Source organism: Neovison vison, chromosome 7, assembly GCF_020171115.1.
Source record: "Neovison vison isolate M4711 chromosome 7, ASM_NN_V1, whole genome shotgun sequence".
NCBI lineage: Eukaryota > Metazoa > Chordata > Mammalia > Carnivora > Mustelidae > Neogale > Neogale vison.
In genome coordinates, this window is record NC_058097.1 from 46,174,944 (window position 1) to 46,195,997 (window position 21,054).

Below are 21,054 nucleotides of genomic sequence, written 5' to 3' on the forward strand. Positions count from 1 at the left end.
GGACCCTGAGATCATGACCTGAGCCGAAGGCAGAGGCTTTAACCCACTGAGCCACCCAGGTGCTCCCCCAGTTATGAATTCTGTTTGGAAGGCGTGCATGCTGGAAAAAGGCCTTGCCACACTGGTTGTATTTGTGAGGTTATTGTTCAATATGAATTCTCTTGCAGGCATGAATCGGTGAGCATGCTTTAACCAATTTTGCTCACATTCTCTTTTTCTTTCATTCTTCACGATTTTATTTATTTAATTGACAGAGAGATGGAGAGCGCGCACAAGTAAAGAGGAGGGTCAGGCAGAGGGAGAGGGAGAAGCATGCTGACCGCTGAGCAGGGAGCCTGATGCAGAGCTCAATCCCGGCACCCTGGGATCATGACCTGAGCCAAAGGAAGCCCCACAACCTCCTGAGCCACCCAGTTGCCCCTGTTCTTACATTCTATACACTGGTAAGCCTTCTATCTAGTATGAATATTATTTTTAGTGAGGACCAAGTGCCTGAAAAGGCCTAACAACCTTCTTGATGTTGGTAATGTTTCTCTCCAGAATGAATTCTCTGATTCTCAGTAACACCTGACCTCCAGTTAAAGGCCTTGACATTCGTGACATTTGCCTGGTTTCTGTCCAGTATGAATTCTGTGATGTCGAGTAAGAGTTGAGCTGTGTATAAAGGCCTTGCTACATTCTTGACATTGGTAAGGTTTCTCTCCAGTATGAATTTTGTAATGTTGAGTAAGACCTGAGCTGTGGTTCAAGGCCTCCACAGTCTTGATATTGGTTAAGATGTCTTTCCATCACAAAATCTCTGATGCAGACTAAGCCTTGAGTGCCAGTTAAGAGGCCTTGCCACATTTTTGGAATTCATAGGGTTACGCTCTAGTATGAGTTCTATTATGTCAACTGAGGTGCGAGTTCACCTTGAAGGCCTTGCCACATTCGTGACATTGGTAAGGTTCCTCTCCAGTATGAGTTCTGTAATGTTCAATAAGAGCTGAGCTGTCCCTAAAGGGCTAGCCACATTCTTCACATTGGTAACATTATTCTCCACAATGAAAACTGTAATGGTAAGTAAGACCTGACCTCCTGCTAAAGGCCTTGCCACATTTTTGACATTGGTAAGGTTTCTCTCCAGTATGAATTCTGTGATGTCGTGTAAGGGTTGAGCTGTCGTTAAAGGCCTTGCCACATTCTTGACATTGGTAAGGTTTTTCTTCATTATGAATGTTTTGATGTTGATAAAGATATGACCTCCACTTAAAGGCCTTGCCACATTCTTGACATTGGTATGGTTTCTCTACACTATGAATCTTGTGATGCCGAGAAAAACTTGACCTCCAGGTAAAAGCCTTGCCACATTCTTGACATTGGTAAGGTTTCCTTCCAGTATGGATTCTATGATGTTGAGAAAGTTGTGAAAGGCAGTTATAAGCCTTGCCACATTTTTGACATTGGTAAGGTTTCTCTCCAGTATGAATTCTGTGATGTTCAGTAAGGGATGACCTCTGGTTAAAGCTTTTGCCACATTCCTGACATTGGTAAGGTTTCTCTCCAGTATGAATTCTGTGATGTTGAGTAAGGGATGACCTCTGGCTAAAGCTCTTACCACATTCTTGACATTGGTAAGGTTTCTCTCCAGTATGAATTCTGTCATGTTGAGTAAGGGCTGAGCTGTGATTAAAGCTCTTGCCACATTGTTGACACTGGTAAGGTTTATTTCCACTATGAATTCTGTGATGTTGAGTAAGTTTTGAGCATGATGTAAAGGCTTTGGCACATTCATTACAGCTGCAATTTTCCCCTGCAGTATGAATTTGGTGCTGTCTATTAAGACTTGAGTGATCGTTAAAAGCCTTGCCACATTCTTGACATTTGCAGGGTTTCTCTCCAGAATAGATCTGTGAATGTCCATTTACTGATGAACAGTCCTTAAAGCTTTGATTTCCTTCTTCACATTTGTATACTTTTTCTCTGGTATGCATTCGCTGATGTTGAGATAGTGTTGAGTGGCAGTCAAAGGATTTACCACATTCCTTAAAAATATAAGTTTCTCTTCCCAAAGGGATTATCTCATTGATGTTTAGGCTTGATGACTGACTAAACATGGTCCCTGGTTTATTAGATCTGAATGGGCCTTTTCCCTCATGAATTCTCTGATGATCAGCAACACTGGAGTACTGGTTACGAGCTGTCCCACATTCATTATCCTTGTGAGGACTGTCTCCTGAAGGGAGTATACTGACGTTAGAGCTTGGATGAAAGCCTTCCCCACATTTATCACATTCATGATGGTTCTCTGCAAACCTAGCCCTGACACATCTGTGAACCCTGGAGCCCTGGTCCAGTGTTTTCTCAGATTCAGTGCATTGAGTAATTCTGTCTCCAGTGAAAAGCCTCTGGTCATACTGTTGGGTCGACTCCTCAGTGAAGCCCCTCTCAAATGGATCCCACTGAGGACTTTGTTCTTCATTTCTAAATCTCTGATTTAAGGTCAGGCCAATCCTATCTTCCAAATGACTCAAATCATTATTTTCAGCATGAACTCGGTTACTTTCCAGATGTTCCAAATGGTCTGTCAACAAATAGCTATGGTTGAATATTTGATTGGAGCTTGTGCCGACAGAGACCCACTGCTCTGCGGAAACAGTTGACCTAAAAAGGGAGGTCTTCCACAGTGGTTTATATCCTTCACCATTTGGGGCAGTGAGAGTCTCATTAAGGGCAATTGTCTTGGTTTGGGTGTATCGTCCAGGATTTCTTTGATGCCCGTCACCATCCCCATCACTGTCCCAGTCTGTACATGAGTGTAAAATCTCAACAGAACTATCTTTGTATCTGTGCGTTGACCCGTTCTTGAAGGAACCTTCTATGCTCTGCTGTAGCAGGAAACTCGGGGTCTCATGTGAAGACAGAGCTGAAAGATACCAAATAAGAGTAAAACCATTGCACTTACTACATTCAGAAGAATATATTGATGACTTCAAATGCAGAAGCACCAAGTCACTCAGACAATGTCAGAAAGATGGCTGAGAAAGAGTCATCAGGACCTCATATCCCCATGGCTATGCAACATGGTACACAACATATTGATCATGTATCCTAACAGATAATTCTATGATATGGTCTCAGTATAGCAGAAATCACTTTCCTGTATCTCTAACAATCACAGAAAGGATCATATGAGCTCTAAGTTAGCAGAAGAATGGAAGATATGGAAAACAGAAAACTGAACGGAATCAAAGAGAGTACAGTAAAAATAGGAACATATCAAGCACAGGAAGAGTTGTTTGGCAGAAAAGACCAACAACACTGACAGCCCATGAAGTAAATGAAGAGTAACAGAAAAAAAGACTGAGTGACAAGTGAAGAAGTGAAAGAGGACAAAGTATAACTGATTGTAGGAATAAAATTATAAGAGGCAACAATATTTGAGGGGGGGAAATCACAAGATTTCGGGTGGGAGCTACAGAGAGAGGGAATCACATGTAGGCATCACACTGAATACACAGTGTGACTTGAGCCTACATCACAGGAACCAGAGATCAAGATCTGAGCAGAAATCAAGAGTCAGAACTTACCCAAGTGCACCACCAAGCACCCAATTATTTTTTAACTCTTATCTCTGTGGTAAAGTTCTCACTATTGTTTTCTCAGACCTTCAGTATCCTTATGGTTTCCCAAGCTTAAATTCTCCATCAAGCTCCTTATGACTGTTTTCATTGTATGTCTGCCCTTGGTCTTATCTGCTGGTCTTCTTTGGGATAAATTCTTTTATCTTGGCATTTCTCTAAGTCTCTACTTTCCACTGTCCATTAGAAAAGCCAGTGATGTGTCCTGTTGTATCCTTCAGACCAGTGGTCTGCAGGGGCTCTCCTTGCCTGCTACAGGCAGTGTTTGGTCCCTGGCCTGAATGTGGCCAGTTTGAACTAGGTCAGCTCTGCTCTGATTGGGAAAGGAGACCTGACGTCAACTCCACCAGGACTGCAGCTCTGCAGAGCTCTCTGCTCAGGAGACGTGATGTGGGCAGGCGCTGACCTTGCTAAGCCTGAGGAAAGTCTCACTGAGAAGAGCAGTCCCCTCAGATCACAGGGGGTGGGGACTGGTGCAAGCAAGGCAGACAGCCAATGTCCTCACTAGTGGGGCTCTGCTTTATGCTACAGGAGAGGGCTCCCATGTTTTGGAAGTCACATGTCACTGAATATTTCCTCTCAGGAATGTGCTCCTAGACTACTGAATACTCTCCCCACTGTGCACCCCAGATGTTCTCCAGATGACTGTTTCCACGCTTGGTGCCCCCAGGTTGTTTGCCAGCCTTCTCACCAGGAGCACCCCAGTGCCCTCCTAGTTCTCTCCCATCCAAAGCTGCTGACCATTAAACCTCCAGACTTTAAGATGTGCTGGTTCCAAGAACTCAGGAAATTCAGCCCTTCTCCCTCTCCAAGCCAATGGCTTTGGGAAACCTCGTTAGGTCCTCTGTCATGACACCTACTGCACAACCGGGGTTCCCTTCCGGCCAAAATGCTATACTCCTTTCCTCCCTAAACCATGTCTCCACACTATCTGCCTTCTTCCATGTGGCCTCTTCTCTCCTCTTACTTGGGGAGTTTCTCCTATCACTCTTCAGCCCAATGTCTGGGGCATTTAGGAAGACCTGACAGTTACATAATGGTGCTCATAACAGGACACATGAGTCTAGGACCCTCCTACGCCACTGCCATTTCTTCTCCTTGAAATCCTTATTGTTTTAATCCTGTTAAAACACATATGGGTTTTATAAAGCTGGTACACAAACCAACACATAAAAATTAGTTTTTTCTACACAGCAAAGAACAATTCCCAAAACAGAGACATCATACATTTACAGCAAATGGCCGCACCCCTCCCCCCAATAAATGCTTTAACATAATGGTAGAGGTCAAACCACAAACGATGGAAAGTGCAATAGACTGTGTAGGAATCAAAGAATGAATAAGTAGGAAACCTAGCTATATTCTTTTAATGGAATAATTGACACAATAAATCTTGAAGGGATCTATAGAAAATGTAATCTCTGCCAAAACTCCAATGCCATTTTTGCACAAAGATCAAAATCCATCCTTTTGTTATAACCCACACCCAAAATAATATGGGAAATAAAGAGCATATATTCTGATTTAAGGCATACAACAAGGCACAGTTATCAAACTAATGTCCTACAGACATGACATCAGGAGTAGAATAAAGAGTCTGGCTGAGCTAGATGTGCACGTCTCCAACATTAATGTGTATGACAATGGACTGAAGATCCTGTTAAAATTCATACTCCAATTTGGATGTTTGGGTAGCATCTGAGTTTCTACTTTTCACAAACGTGCCACCTGATCGACAATGCATGCTCCACTCAAAATTCCAGGACTGAATCACGATAGTTTCAAAGGTTCCTAAAAAGGGGGCAGAGCATACAGGTGAGTATGAAGTCCTTCGCTTCCCTTCACTCTTCCCTGAAGCCAACCCTACTCCTGCATAACAAACTTAACCCAATCACTCCTCTCTGCACTTCTTATTTTTCTTTCTTCAATTTTCCATGCCACCATACTCATGGAAACAGCTCCCTCCTTCACGAGAAATGCAGGTACAATCTGCTTCCGGCTGCAATGCTAGATTTTGTAGCTTGAACCTCACTGCATCTGTGGCCTTTATCAATTTCAAGTTTCCCCTTCATTTCTACTAATACCCATGGATTCAAGCTACAGGATCACTTCTTTGAAACTAGGCTTTCTTCTGAAAACTGACTTTGCCTAAAATGAGCAGTTCTACAAACTCGTTGCACATTCTGGTCTTCCCCGAAGAATCCACTTCCAACAAAAAGCCTTCCTGATGCTCAGTGGTAAGAAGACAGACACCAAATTCAAGGAAATGGAGTTAAGAAGCTCTCACAGGATTAACTGTTCTTCTATGGATGGCCTGGGCTACTCTTCCTGGGCTGCCTGTGAGGACCACAGGCCCTTCTTGGTCTTCCAGTTCCCTTCTTTGCTCTGCTGGGCACATGCTTCTCTTTCCCTGTCCCTTCCCTTCTACACTGAGGAATGTTTATCTCCACTGTGATACAGATCAGTTTGCTTTCCTAGGACTTTATCTTACTCTGAGTACTTAGGATTAGCTTCTTTGGAAGAGTAGGTTTAGTTTTCTTTACCTGCAATTCTTAAGACACTACTTTAATCTACATATGTACATGCTTCTTGATATCCATCTTGATTTCCTTTCTATTAATATATACTTTACAATGTTCCATTACATTACGTGTACAACAAGCGGATTCAACAACTCTATAGGTGCTACTATACTCACCAATAGTAGCTAATATCTGGCACCATAAACTACTATGGGAAAACCATTGGAGGGCTTCCCTGTATTCTTTTCACCCCCTAGAAGCCTGTACTTCCCATTTCCACTTCCTCATGTTGCCCATCATCCTTCTCCATTCCACACTGGTAACATTCAGGATATTCATTGTATTTGTGTCTCTTTCAGCTTTTTTCATTGTGTCTTGTCATTTGTGATAATGTGGTTTGACCCAGAAGGTGTTATGCGATATGAACTAAGTGACATACAAATACTATACGTATTCACTTATGTGTACAACCAAAACAACAACTTAAATGAACAAACAAGAAACAGACCTATGAATGTCTATTTTGTTTTGAATAAAGTCCATGGATAATCTCAATAAATATAAAAATTCCAAGATGACATGCATTCTGTCCTGTAACTACTGGTCTGTAACAGTGTTCCAATATGGGCAGAAGCCAAGAGGTTCCCAGGTCAAAGTCCAAGTGCCTTATGGCTCATGACACAGCAAACATCATAAACATCTTCATCACACTAATTCCACTGGCCAGCCGCCCACCCCCAACATATACAGGGACACACTGCACATGCGGTGGGTTTGTTTTGGACACTCTGAGCATAGGAAACCCCAGTATCTTCAAGGAACATCTAGCATATATGCCCAATCCTTGGCCATGAAAATATACCATCTGTTTTCCACTACAATAAACTCACCTGTCCTCGACCCAAGATCAAGATGCTATCACTACACTACCAAGCTTTCTTATACGCAAATATGAGTGGAATAACCATTATAACTAAAATGTCCATCAAGGAAATGCTCATGCAGATCACGAGGTCACTACATGACTTCAAGGAAGAGTGACATTACTGTATAAGGCACATGTATGATTTGGCTCAGATATCCACCCCAGTACAGGTACATTTTCCTTCATGATCTTTTGCGGCTCACCTGGCATTGCTATATAGTCACATGCAGGGTAGATGCCAAAATCAATGTACCTGGAAGGTCTGACTTTGAGATCTTCCAGCCATTGGCCCTAGGGCCAACTGCAAAGACCTGGAAGACGCACACCATACCACCAAAGACACATCCCTGGCCACTCTGTGAACCTAACAAAGTAGCATTCATCCAAATTCAGGGTAAAAATCTTTCACCCAAAACCTGTCAGTGTGGGTGGGAGTCCATTACAGACAATGTCCACTGATTGCCTATTCCCCTGTTTAGATGAACCTACCTGGCTAAGGGGAATTGTCAGCACCTGTGACTGACTTGGGTGTCCAGCCAATGCTTTGAACAAGAACATTCTCTGTTCTCTGTCTGGATAGCTATGCACGTTCTAAGTCACTTCCCATGGTTGATGCTAGCCTCCATTCCTGGGCCACGAGAAGCCTGAACAGAGACCCTAGACAACCTGAGAGCCTCTCTTATAGGCTTCTGTCCAGCAACAGAAAACAGCCTTCGGTCCTGCCACATGTTCAGTTATCACTTCTGGCCCCGGCTGATCACGGAGTTGGAGGTTTTGGAGGCACTCAGGAGTCCACACGTGTCCATGGACAGATGTCTAGCCCTCTGTGCAGAAAGAGAGTAAGTTTATATTCAAAATGATCGTGCATGGTTTACACCAGAATTTTCAGAGGTCCATGGGATACCTCTAGAAGGAATGCCAAACAGTTGGCTACATTCAGATGATAGAGAATAAAACCACTCATACTTGCCTTCCTGCCATTTCAGGAAAGGAGAAGACAAAGATACAACAGTGAACAGGATTCCACAGGATTCCAATGAAAATTGGCATCAGAAAGATACTTCCCTATTTCAAATGCACATGGTATTTTTTCTTTTTACAAGGTGCACTATTGCCATTCAGAGACAATTCCATATGAAACACGACTTATAGGCTACTTTTTAATCATTTAAAAAAAAATCCAAAATATTCACTAGCAACTGACACGATCCTCTGCATACAGCATACAACATATGTCCCACGGTTACTGAATCTGCTCTTAATGTATTCAATGCTCTGGATTCTATGGGTTAGGGCTAATACTATTCTCCTTGAATCGAAAGACATGATTTTTCATTTATTGATTTTGAAAGAAATGATGTAGATAAAAAGAAGGTAGAGTCAGGGTTTGAATCTGGCTGACCTAGGTAGGAACATGAGGCACACGGGACAAAGGAGGAGGAGGCCCTTCTAGAAGATGACCCGGGTTTAGATTCTCTTTCCTCCTTGATGCGCAATATGGTTCACCCAGCCGTCCGCACCCAGAACAGCTTCCCTGAACAGACACTTCAAAGTCAACATTCCAGCCCATACCACACATATGGAGCCTGAGTGGTTTCCCTGTTGACTCCTCCATTCTAGAAACAAAGTTCAGGCATCCAAGGTGCAATACAGGAAAGGCCCAACACACAGGAGTCCAGGTTCACACCTGGAGAATCAAGACGACACACCTGAGTATCTCACTACATTACTCAAGGGCTACCTTTCCTGAAGAACCCAACTATGAACGTGTCCCCAGATATAGGTTCTCAAGGCCTAATCCCTAGATTGCCACCTGAGACTGGGTAAGAAAGGAAAGGTGGGGGGCTGCACCCAGAGCTACTGACATGGTCATGTAAGGCTGGGCACAGCGATCCAAATTTACAAGTGTTCCCAGTGATTCTGACCCAGACAAAACTTGACAACCTCTGCAGGAACTAAGTCACAACTATATCCTGAGTTATCCCCACAGAGGTCACTCTAGAACCCCTCCGTGCTTGTGGTCATGTTCGTGTTGGGACACACACACATACACACATACACATTTCCTTCACTCATTAATAAATCTGACTCTAACAGACTCTATCTTGGCTTTCTCTTCTTCCATCTCTTTTTTCTCCCCCGTCCTTCAGCTTGCTGAGATCACCCCGGATACACTTTAGATCACATTCCTCAATGAAAGCAATCCAAATTTAGGTGAATGGGAACAGGGGTTCTGGGGTGGCTCACTTGGTTAAGTGCCCACTCTTCATTACAGCTCCGTTCATTTAGTCAGGATTGGGTTAGATCACGTGATCAGTTCTCCACTCAGCAGCGAGTCTGCTTCAGTATTCTCTCTGTGCCTTCACTCTACTCTAGTACTAGAGTGTTCTAACATAAATAATGCTTAAAAAAAAAAAAGTGGGGCTCCTGGGTGCTTAGTGGGTTAAACTTCCAACTCTTCATTTCAGATCAGGTCATGATTTCAGTTTCAGGGTCCTGAGATCGAGCCCTGTGTCAGGCCTCAAGCTCACTAGGGAGTCACTTTGAGATTCTCTCTCCCTCTCCCTCTGCCCTGCCCCTGCCTCACCTGAGCTTTCTGTAACATAAGTGAATATATCTTATCTTAAACTAATCTGGAACTTATGTAAATACTTAAGTATTAAAAGTATTTTAAGTATTAGTATTTTAAGTATTCAGAAATGCATGAAAGACATTAATACATGTTATGGATTATATAGTGCTGAATATAGCATTCTCACTATATATCTGTATTTGACTTTTTATTAAATGATCAGAAAGAATTGCAGGCTTAAGCAGCTCTTCATCATCATGCCAATGTATGCAGCAGAAAATCCCATGCACTCAGGTTAAGGGCACTCTCTATTTTAGGGCTTCTTTGAAACAGCTAGTCAGTTTCAGGGCAAAGTGTCATCACCTTTGTGCCAGACACTGTGAAAGAATTCAAACAAGAGACAATCACAAACATCTTCCACGTCCACCTCTGCTACAGTCGTGTTTCAACATAGACCGGCCCTTGTGACAGTTCTGGTCAGTGGCATAGAGAGAGTGGTGCCTTGGGGAGGATGGTTTCCCTGAATGGGAGCAGAAATGGTTCAAATCAAATCCCCTATGTCCTGTCAGGTTTACACCATCTCCTTTGCTACAAGAAACATGGATTGGTCCCCAGTGCTGGACAGTTATCCTGGAGCCAAAAAAATTCAAGTATAAGCACTATGGCCAGGGGTGGACAATCCCAGAAAGAAGACATGTAAAATTCAGATTATACTCAAGGTTATCTGGGCTATTTCAGAAGACCTGAACATGTACCAACACACTGGATATGTAAATATGCAAATAGCCACCTACTTTTCTGCATGTACACAACAGGCTTTCATGGTACTGCTGACCATAGCAGAACAGTTACTGAAAAATCTATTATCCTTCAACCAATCCCATGTTCAATATGAGCATACCATGCTACCCTAACTCGAATGTTACCTGTCTCTACAACTCATACGAATCCTCTTTTCACTCAGATCAAGAGAGGTGTGGGGAAAGCATGGGCTCTGAAACAACATAGGGACAGCTACCGCAAATATTGGGAAGGCTGTTTGAAGCAGAAATCATCACTGCTGCAGGGTCGCCTGGGTGGCTCAGTGGGTTAAAGCCTCTGCCTTCGGCTCAGGTCATGATCCCAGGGTCCTGGGATTGAGCCCCACATCAGGCTCTCTGCTCAGCAGGGAGCCTGCTTTCTCCTCTCTCTCTCTCTCTCTGCCTGCCTCTCTACCTCTTTGTGATTTTTGTCTGTCAAATAAATAAATAAATCTTTTTTAAAAATCTTAGCAATAATTTTGAAATAGAGAAATACACTCAAAACCATTCTGTGAGGTCAGCAGTATGCTGATATCAATGCAGTATAAACAAAAGATAAAAGGCTAGTTTATCTGATGAAACTTCTGCTACTCTGGCTTTCTTTGGACACCCATCTACATGTACAAAATAAGAGTCAAAAGAAAAATGAATCACACTGAAAATAATTGTCCCTCTCTAGAGATCCATCTGCCCCTGAATCCTTTCAGGTCTGCTAACAAACACAGCTAACCGTTGAATAATGTGCTTTTCACCAATAACGGTCCACTTAGACACAGAGAAGTTTGCTTGATAAAGCCAATGCACTACAGTAAATGCCTTTTCCTTATGATTGCCTTCATATTTTATTTCTTCAAATTACTTCCTTATAAAACTATGGTATATACAGCAGACCACATACAAAGAATGGGACGACTCATGACGTGTTGTAATTAACCCACCCAATACCACAGATGAAGACAGACCTTTGAAACACAATGACAGGGGCACCTGGGTGGCTCAGTGGGTTAAGCCCCTGCCTTCGGCTCAGGTCATGATCTCAGGCCCCCATCCAGCTCTCTGCTCAGCAGGGAGCCTGCTTCCCCCTCTCTACCTGCCTCTTCACCTACTTGTGACCTCTCTCTGTCAAATAAATAAATGAATAAACAAACAAATAAGTAAATCTAAAAAGAAACACAATGGCAAATCCACTTCATCTTGTGCAAGAGCTCCTAGAAATCACTAGGATTCTCAGGAGTCTGAACAGCAACGGGGCCCGAGAGAATGTACTCAGGTACTCAAAGATTGAAAAACAGCCACTAACAATACTTTTCTGAGCAAAATTCTTTTCCACAGAGCAGAAACGAAGACATTCCCAAGTAAAAACCCCTCTAAGCTTACCAATAGATCTGTCCTACAAGGACCATTAAAGGAAGTCTTTCTAGATGAAATAAAAGGATTCTACCCAGAAACTGCAACCACATGAGAACTACAGAGCTCTCCGCTGAACATAAATATGTAGACAATTACACAAACGTGCTGTGTGTTGCAATGAGATACCAGTCACATTTATTTCTGCTACAGAGTTTTGTTTTGAAAAATAAAAATCACAAATGTGGGTAATAAAGGCTTCAACATAAAAGAATTTGTGATGTCATTAACAAAGTCGGGAGGGTGTGCAGGGGTGGAGACAGGAAGAAGAGTTTTCTATATAATTGACAGTGAGTTTTAAAAGGTTTGTTTTAGGGGCACCTGGGTGGCTCAGTCAGTTGAGCCTCTGCTTCGGTTCAGTTTAGGATCTTATGGTCCTGGGATCGAGACACACCCGGAAATCTCTGCTCAGCAAGAAGGCTGCTTCCCCCTCTGACCCTGCCTACCTCTCTGCCTACTTCTGATCTCTCTGTGTGTCAAATAAATAAATAAAATCTTTTAAAAATAAAAACAAAATTAAAAGATGCACTTACAGCTAAGTTGTTTTAACGAATCTCTAAGGTAACCACAATGAAAATACTCACAGAAGACACATAACTGAATGACAAAGGTACCAAGACATATCATGAGTATTAATCCTACAAGTAATTAAATTATATCCTTTGTATTTCATACCGAAACAGAAGTATACAGAAATATAAAATGTTTGGAAATTACTCTGAATTCAAAAGGTCCTTCTCTCATGCACAGAATAAAAATTCACCCACAAATACATGATGAAATTAATTCTATGTGGATGACAACTCACCTAGACATGGTACAACATTCACTGACCATGCATCAAGGAGCCAAAAGTAGGGGTGAGACAGTATATATGTGCGACATACAAACACCAGACAAAAACACACATAATTTATCGGCAAAAAGCATAAATCTCACTCTTTTTTGAGTTATCCTCACATGGTCTTGAAATATGCTGAAATATTGCCGCTTCCAGTCAGCGACGGGAGAAGAATTAAGCACAAACAAGTCAGCTACAAGAGACTGGGAGCAGGGGACAACAGTCGAAAAGACTGCTGCCCCAACTCCACAGTCTCACTTTTATTAGATAGAAACAATAGCCAACAGAAGGACCAATGAAAGTCAAACATTAGTCACATGTCTTGAGGACAAGCAAGGAGGAGTACCAAGTTTATAGTTAACCAAGCACATTCAAAGGACTCATCTAACTAATAACGGGCACTTCTGGGAAGAGAAAGGAGCGATAATGGAAAAGGGAAGCAGGCGGTTTTTGTTCCACCCTGAACGAGCCGGGCATCCCCAGCTGCCCAGCTTCACGGTCATATATCGTCCTTCTCCCCAAAGACCTGTTGCCAGTGTATGTTTTCCTTAAGGCCATATCTAAATGTGCTTAGCAACTAGTAAAATCCTCCAGGGGTTATAGTTTAAGTAACAAATTGTTCCGAGGGGCAGTAGCAAATATACTGAGCTAGAAATTCTTCCTCTAACAATCTGCACAGATAACACCCAACCTACACCTAACTAATGTCATGGAATGAGACAGACAAGGAAGCACATTCTTAGGAAATTACCAAGCCAGAATAAGAGAAAAATCAATCCACGAAATTCTAAATAAAACACTGAAATATGACAGAAAAGGTAAACTTCTATATAGCCATAATTTTGAACTGTGTCCACGTACCCATGAAAAACAGGCAATTGATTGGCATGTCTTCATGGACTCTAGTATCGCAAAGAATTCTCATTAAAATTAATCATAAAGAGCTGTAAATGAAAATTTTATTAACACTTAAAAAGCTTGAAAGACGTGTATTGTTATTAATATATTCGTTCTCCTCCACAGAATGTAACCCTATAGTCCAGTCTGTTATGACAGAAGAAACAAACAACATCTTCATTTCTGAATAAATAAACATTATAGATGTTGAAAATATGCAGAGAGATTCTGTATATGAAATTAGTATTTGGGGAAAAATTCTGATACATTCTGAGGAAGGTAGAAGAAAAGCTCATGATTAATTTCCCATGAAGCAACATTGCATTACTGATACAAGGATTTTTCAAACATGGAGGTTTAGGGTACCTGGGGACTCAGTCAGTTAAGTATCTTCCTTCTGTTCATGTCATCATCTCAGGGTTCTGGGATCCAGCGCTACACTGGGCTCCCTGCTCAGCAGGGACTTGGCATCTCCCTCTCCTTTTGCCCTTCTCCTCCGTACTCATTTTCTCCCCCTCTCTCTCTGTCTTGAACAAATAAAAATTTTAAACAAACTATATGGGGATATTATTAACTGTCTAACTCACTTCTTATAAAGCACATGCCCATGTCGTATCAGGACATTTGATGTAAAAGTATTCAAAAATAAATCTCATATAAAACTAATTAGACCCGCATCTGGGTTCCTCAGTGGGTTAAAGCCTCTGCCTTTGGCTCAGTTCATGATCCCAGAGTCCTGGGATGGAGCCCTGCATTAGGCTCTCTGCTCAGCGGGGAGGCTGCTTCCCTTCTCTCGCTCTTCCTGCCTCTCTGCCTACTTGTGATCTCTGTCAAGTAAATAAATAAAAACTTAAAAAAAAAAAACTAATTAGAAAGTGAAAACACACATGACAACATTACAAGAAGTTCATAGAAGAATCATACAATGATGCAATTATTAAAAAATAAGGTAATAAATGACAATTTATTATTTTTTTTTATTTTTTTTTTTAAAGATTTTATTTATTTATTTGAGAGAGAGAGACAGTGAGAGAGAGCACGAGCGAGGAGAAGGTCAGAGAGCGAAGCAGACTCCCCATGGAGCTGGAAGCCTGATGCGGGACTCGATCCCGGGACTCCAGGATCACGCCCTGAGCCGAAGGCAGTCGTCCAACCAACTGAGCCACCCAGGCGTCCCATAAATGACAATTTATTAAAGGCTACAAGTTCAAGTTGGAAATGTGCTAGTTCCCCCGTAGCATTTATGTCGGAATTCTAGTAAACAAATAGAGACATTACAGTATTTCACCACTGAGGAATGGAACTCACAGAGCAGAAATTTCTCTATGTTTAAAAAAAAAAAAAAAGAAAGAAAGAAAGAAAGAAAAAGAAAAAAGATTATTTGAAGGGAAATAATACAGTACATTTTTTTATTTTAGGGCAGTGCTTTGTTAACTGATGAGGTTACCAAAACTCAATTCTTTCAAGACTAAGATTAACGCCTCTGTAACATAGAAAGCATAAGCCAGAGAATATTAAAAATCTATCTCCAGTGTTCCGGGAATTTCTCCAACAAACTCCAGTGTGCATACAACTACCCTGACCTACTTGTCCCATAATGAAAACCAGAACTGACAAAGGCTATAGCATACAGGTCCTCAGAAATAGGATGCCTTCTCCAGGGCCCTCACAACAATAGAAAGCTCTCAGATTAGGTGGCTCTCCCCCTTGAAGGAGAGTCTCCTGGCTCTCCTACGAATGTGATGGGCCATCACTGCACCTGAAGGAGAATCCCCAGAGAAAGCAAGAGCTTCATGATGTTGGAGAGGGAGACATAAAACTAGGCAAGTCTCCAACTTATTTTCATTCAAGGAGAGCTACTCAAACCACTGCTTAAGGTCTACCTTCCTCCTTCAGACTTGGACCTCCCCTCTGTCATCTGCCTCAATCATTCCCACCTACCTGGATGGAAGCCTCCGGTCTCCTTTCTCTTCACATCCCAGAGCTGCTTCTCTTGCTCCAAATATATAATCAGATCTGGCTTTGACAGAAGGAGACCTGTTTGAGGAAAAAGGAAAATGACTCTTGCTGACAATTCTAACTTTCCATGAGTCCTGCATTCAGGAGAGAAGAGATGATATTGTACAATCCTAGAAAATGGTTTCCCAAAAGCTGTTCCCCAACAGTCCCTTTAGAAAACACAGGAGGCAGAGCACCTGGGTGGCTCAGGGTGATAAGCCTCCTTTGACTTAGGTCATGATCTCAGGGTCCTGGGATCAAGCCCCACATCAGGTTTTCTGGTTGGCGGGGAGCCTGTTTCCCTCCTCTCTCTGCCTGCCTCTCTGCCTATTTGTCATCTTTCTCTGTCAAGTAAGTAAATAAAGTCTTCTAAAAAGAACACACAGGGGGAATTTCCAATGTTCACATCCTGACCTACACTTCCAAGTAGTAGACATGATAATAAGAAGGGGAAATTTCAGTTTAAGATGTGAGCAGCACCATTTATGTCACTAAAGGTTGAGAACTACAACTCATTTACACAAGCAATGATGTTTGCTTGTGGAAGAAGCTAAGGCTGAGAAGGAAAGACCGTGAAGATTTTTCTCTCCATCTACAAAGCCCTACTTATTTCCTTTTCTGCCTAGATCTGAATTCTAGTCATTCCAAGAGAAATCTCTGAAAAGACAGTCTTCACAGGAAGGAATAAAACCCTGAATGGGGTTTGGGAAATCTGGAAAGAGTCTTCCTCACCCAAGAAGAGGAGGTGTCCATAGTTCTCCAACATCACATCCAGGTACAGTTGCCGCTGACTGTGGGTTAGCCGTCCCCACTCATCATCAGAGAATTCTATGGCCACATCGCTGAAGGTCAGCAGTCTCTGTAATAAATACCACAGTCACCAAGTGGCCATTGACACAGTTCACGATGTTTACTAAGATGAAAGTGGGAGTTAATGTCACCAGCTAAAACCAGATCTGACCTTTCCTTCTCTCTGAGATGGGTGTGGAGTTAAAGAAAAACCTATGGGACAGAGGGCTGCCTCATTGAGAACTTTCACTCCTTTCACTCCCAGAAGTCAACTCTATCCACTACACGGAGGTCACAGCCCTCCTTGTCCAGTGCAAAGTGTTGAGATGTGGGAGAGAAGCCAAAGGTCAAGAAACTCTAGACATGTTTCTGATGTGAAATATTAGGGTTCTGGAGTGAATGATGAAGAAAGGATTGTTGAGATACCCATGGTACAAACACTGTGGTCCTAACACAAGGAGAGAGAACGTGAGCAGTGACTGGTTCTATGCTTTCAGGTGGGGAAGGGGTGAGGGACAGCAGGAGGCTCTAAGGAATTTGGAAGCAAGTTTCCAGGACCCTCAGGGCCTCCCAGCTGGTGTTTTGATGAGGCCACTCACTGTTTAGTTAACACTTTAGTCAGGAGACCCTCCAGATATCTATCAGGGGCCACAAGCTTGAAGGAGGGTGGCCAAGCTACATTTGGGGGATAGAGTTCAAGAAGTTTCCAAAGTAATTTTCATCTGTTAAAAGAGAAATTACAGGATCCTGGAGGTCTATTGTTAGGCTAAGGCTGCTTTTTGCACCCAACAAAACATTAACTTTGAGGCAGTTGTGAGTTCCCTGAGGAATGTCCTACTCTGCCTTTCTGGAAGTTGAAGGACATTTAATTTTATTCACACCTCTTTGGCTTTGTTCTCCTCCTCAGAAACTACAAGTAAGGGGGACCCAGATAGTTCAGTGGATTAAGGGTCTGCCTTGAGCTCAGGTCATGATCCCAGACTCCTGGGATGGAGCCCTGAGTTGAGCTCCCCACTCAGCAGGGAATCTGCTTCTCCCTCTTTCCCTTTCCTCACTCTCATGCACTCTCTCTCTCTCTCAGCTGAGAAAACATTTAAAAAAGGAAAGGAGAAAGGAAGAAAGGAAGGAAAGAAAAATAATGAACCTACGAGCAAGAAAAATGCAGAAGAAAGAAGTTGACAGTTGAAATTCAACATTCAAATGAAAGGAGGGAAAATAGGAACAAGACAGTGGAGGATCTGCAGGACAGCACAAAGCCAGTAAGAGAAGTTCCCATCAGCTGAATGGAAACAAATGTTATCAGCACCTAATGCACATCAAATGACACATCCTTACTGGAGTTTCCATTGGACTGAAAGCAGGAATTCAGAAGTAAATCTAATTATGCAAATACAGTGGATATACATACACAATTCCAACACTATTCCTTCCATAGAGACTGCTTTTAGGCAAGCAGGCTTGAACAAAGGAGTGGAGGAAGGGTCCCAGTGTCCCCTTGGCTGAGTCCAGACAGGGCCATCAGGGGATACACCTCAAAATTACCAAGACCCTAAGGAACCAATGGGCTTCTGACAACCAGGCACAGTGAGCAGAAAGGAGCAAGTTCCTGGTTCCCCAGAATTCCTCACCTTCCTTCCCCCTTTAAGAACCACCTCCCCACCCCTTGCAGACAAGCTCTCCTGTGTCCTGCCTGCCTGCTCATCTCTTCCGCCTTCAGTAAACTTCCACTGCCTTTGTCCTGCCTCAGGGGAATTCCAGCAGCGCTGCGGGACGGGCTTCCAGCCAATCCTGGACTCATCCCACATCTAGGCCCCCCAAGCCACTGACAGACACTACACTGAGATGGCACAGCATCCTTGTGCTAGTAATACGTAGTTTATGCCTTTCTTTTCTTTTAATTTTTAAGATTTATTTTTATTTTCATCTTTAAAGATTCTATTTATAGTGGCAACTGAGTGGCTCAGTCATTGGGCATCAGCCTTCTGCCCAGGCCAAGACACAAGGTCCTGGGACCACCTCCTACATTGCTGGGGGTGGGAGGGTGTCCTTGCTCAGCAGGGCGCCTTCTCCCTCTGCCCACAGCACACCCTACTTGTGCTCTCACTCTTTTTCTTACAAATAAATAAAATTCTTTACAAAGATTGTATTTATCTCAAAGAGAGCAAGTGAGAGAGCACATGCAGGCAGAACAGCAGAGGAAGAGGGAGAAGCAGGATCCCTGCCCACCTGGGAGCCCGATGTGGGGCTGGACCCCAGGACCCTGAGATGATGACCTAAGCTGGAGGCAGAGGCTTAACCCACTGAGCCACCCAGGTGCCACAGTAAATAAAATTTGGAATAAATTACTGTATTTATTCCAGAAGAGAGAGACGACAAACAGGCAAAAAAGCACAGGGAGAGGAAGCAGCAGGATCCCTGCCCACCTGGGAGCCCGATGCGGGCCTGGATCTTAGGTCCCCGGGATAACGACCTGAGCTGGAAGGCAGAAAGCAGACTCTTAACCAATTGAACCACCCTCAGTCTCCAAGATGGATTTATACTTTAGAGGAGATGGAGACTGGCAGGAGAGGGATAAAGAGAATGTCAAGCAGACTCCCCTCTGGGCACAGAGCCAGAAGTGGGTATACCAGTCCAGGACCCTGAGATCCTGACCTGAGCTGAACCAACAGTCCACGCTTAGTCAATGAAGACCCCCAGGCACCCTCCTCTAGTAGACTTTAAGTAGAATATCTCTTTCACGTACTAGAGATGAAGACACACATATCCCCTTTCTTAGAATGAGAAGTTTCCAAGTTTTTCTGGACTCATACCCACCGAGCTTATATCTGCATTTCCTTACTCCCCAGCTGCACACAGGTGATAGAGAATCCAGATGAGCCCGAATGGAATTGATTTCCTTAATATCCCAGGACCAGATCTCATCAGTCACAGGAATCTCAGACTTGACTCCTTCCCCTCCGATCTGCCACCAACGGAATATTGTCACTCCTCGTGGGACTTTAATTCAAAGTGACAACGGCTGATGCACTATCGAAGCCAGGTTGGGGACACAGGACAGAAGGCTCTGGGGCATGGAAAAGCATTCTAAAAACCTAACTGTGAGTATCACTTCTGACCAGATCTTAAAAAACAGGTGAACGCAGAAGTGAGAAGCACTCGGACTTGAGGCATCGGAATCTGCAGCTGCTAAACACGAGGGTCTGTGGAGAAACAGAGGACACAGCTCTGCGGGGACACCAGGCTCACCTGAGAACCGGCCATTTCTGCCTTTGCCTCCACCTCTAGATTTCGTCCTCACGAGGGATCTGTGGGAAATCACAGCTGCATCAGGAGAAAATGCCCTGAAATCCAGCAACAGAGCTCCAGTCCTCACAGCGCTTGCCCGCGGTCAGGACTCAGAGATGCAGAAAAGGCCCAACTTCCCAGTCCTTTGTGTCCGGAGCAGCTCAGAAACTGTGAGCTCCTGTGAGGACACCCATCCCTGCATTTTCCTCACCTGCTTTGTGGGGAGGGAGGGGTACCCTGCCACCGCCCCTCCAACTTCAGCATTGGCATCGGAACCGCGGGCTGCATGGACCGGATCCTCCCAGACTCGCGGAGCAGAGACCCTGTCACCTCTCCAGCACCAAAGCCGCAAATCCACTCTCAGAAAACCACCAAAAGCCCTCGGACTCCCCCCTGGCCTCGCTGAGAATCTCCTGGAGCCCTTAATTAACACAACAGTGTTGTTTTCGCCCAAACCAACTGACAGAATCTGAGGGGGAGGCCCGCAGAGAAGATCCTTCCTGAAACTCCTGTGGGAGGCCCCAGTGAGGCTTGAGACCAAACCAGGCCCTGACTTGTGCCTCATTTAAAGTCCGAATAACCTAACAAAAGGTTTAGGACGGGAAAAGGGCACTGAGAAGGGGCCTGTGCTGTGTGTTGCGCACTCGCGTACGGGACTTCCCACATGCTTGCTAAACAAATGGGAACAATTCGGTTGGGGTCATAAGTTCATGGCTGGTCCTTGCTGCCCTAGTACAGTCCATAAATTACTTTCAGGTTTGTTGTATGAATACAGAATAATTGTACTGGCATCAGCCGTTTGGCGTCACGAGGTCTGCTTATAGTTAAGTGTGAAACTTACTATGGAAACTCGTGGTTGTTTCACTAGACACAGATAAATTGCTTCTCCTATTGTAATATCACTATATATATGGACTTAATGCTTTGAATAAACTTAGCACTGTTGGACATCCGGACATCCTCCTCGGTGCTCCTCCTGCCCCCATCTCTCTGCTTCTCGAGTTCTTTTCTTCATCCTCTTACCCTCGTGTTCCTGGTCGATTTGTCATGCCGGCCATGACAAGTGGTGCCCAAACAGGGACCTGAGAACATTTCAAGGGAGTGCACATACAGGTATGTAGTTACTGATATTCAGGTAAGAGGAGCCCGGGTCGACGGGGGACAGCAGGAGTAAAATAACATGGGGCATTCTCAATCCTTAGAACAGGATCTTTTTGTTACTGCATTGCAGGCCTTTTTAAAACACAGAGTGTCGAAAGTCTCTAAGAAGTCTTTACACCAGTTTTTTTGCCGTGGTTTTTTATCTCTGCTCTTGGTTCCCCAAAGAAGGAACAGTAAATCTGCAAGCCTGGCAGAGAATGGGGGAAGAGATTAAAAATCAATTACAAATTAGGGGGT

The 21,054-nt window shown here is 43.6% G+C and overlaps 1 protein-coding gene across 1 annotated transcript; it reads right to left on the minus strand.

The window, feature by feature from the left end:
* Positions 1–578: 578 nt before the first annotated feature.
* On the minus strand, positions 579–7,396 carry LOC122913315 (zinc finger protein 345-like). Its single transcript, XM_044260080.1, has 3 exons — positions 7,321–7,396; positions 1,075–2,905; positions 579–738 (listed from the first exon to the last, which is right to left on the minus strand). Exons 1-3 carry the CDS (start codon positions 7,394–7,396, stop codon positions 579–581), a joined length of 2,067 nt encoding a protein of 688 aa, XP_044116015.1.
* Positions 7,397–21,054: the final 13,658 nt, after the last annotated feature.

What these genes read in the sequence shown, in the direction of transcription:
- LOC122913315 (XM_044260080.1), bottom strand. Translation starts at nt 7,396, where the DNA reads ATGGTGTGCGTCTTCCAGGTCTTTGCAGTTGGCCCTAGGGCCAATGGC. An exon ending in CTCAAAGTCAGACCTTCCAG is followed by an intron (nt 2,906 to 7,320) that starts GTACATTGATTT and finishes GGTATCTTTCAG; the next exon opens with CTCTGTCTTCACATGAGACC. An exon ending in GGCAAGGCCTTTAGCAGGAG is followed by an intron (nt 739 to 1,074) that starts GTCAGGTCTTAC and finishes CTTGAACCACAG; the next exon opens with CTCAGGTCTTACTCAACATT.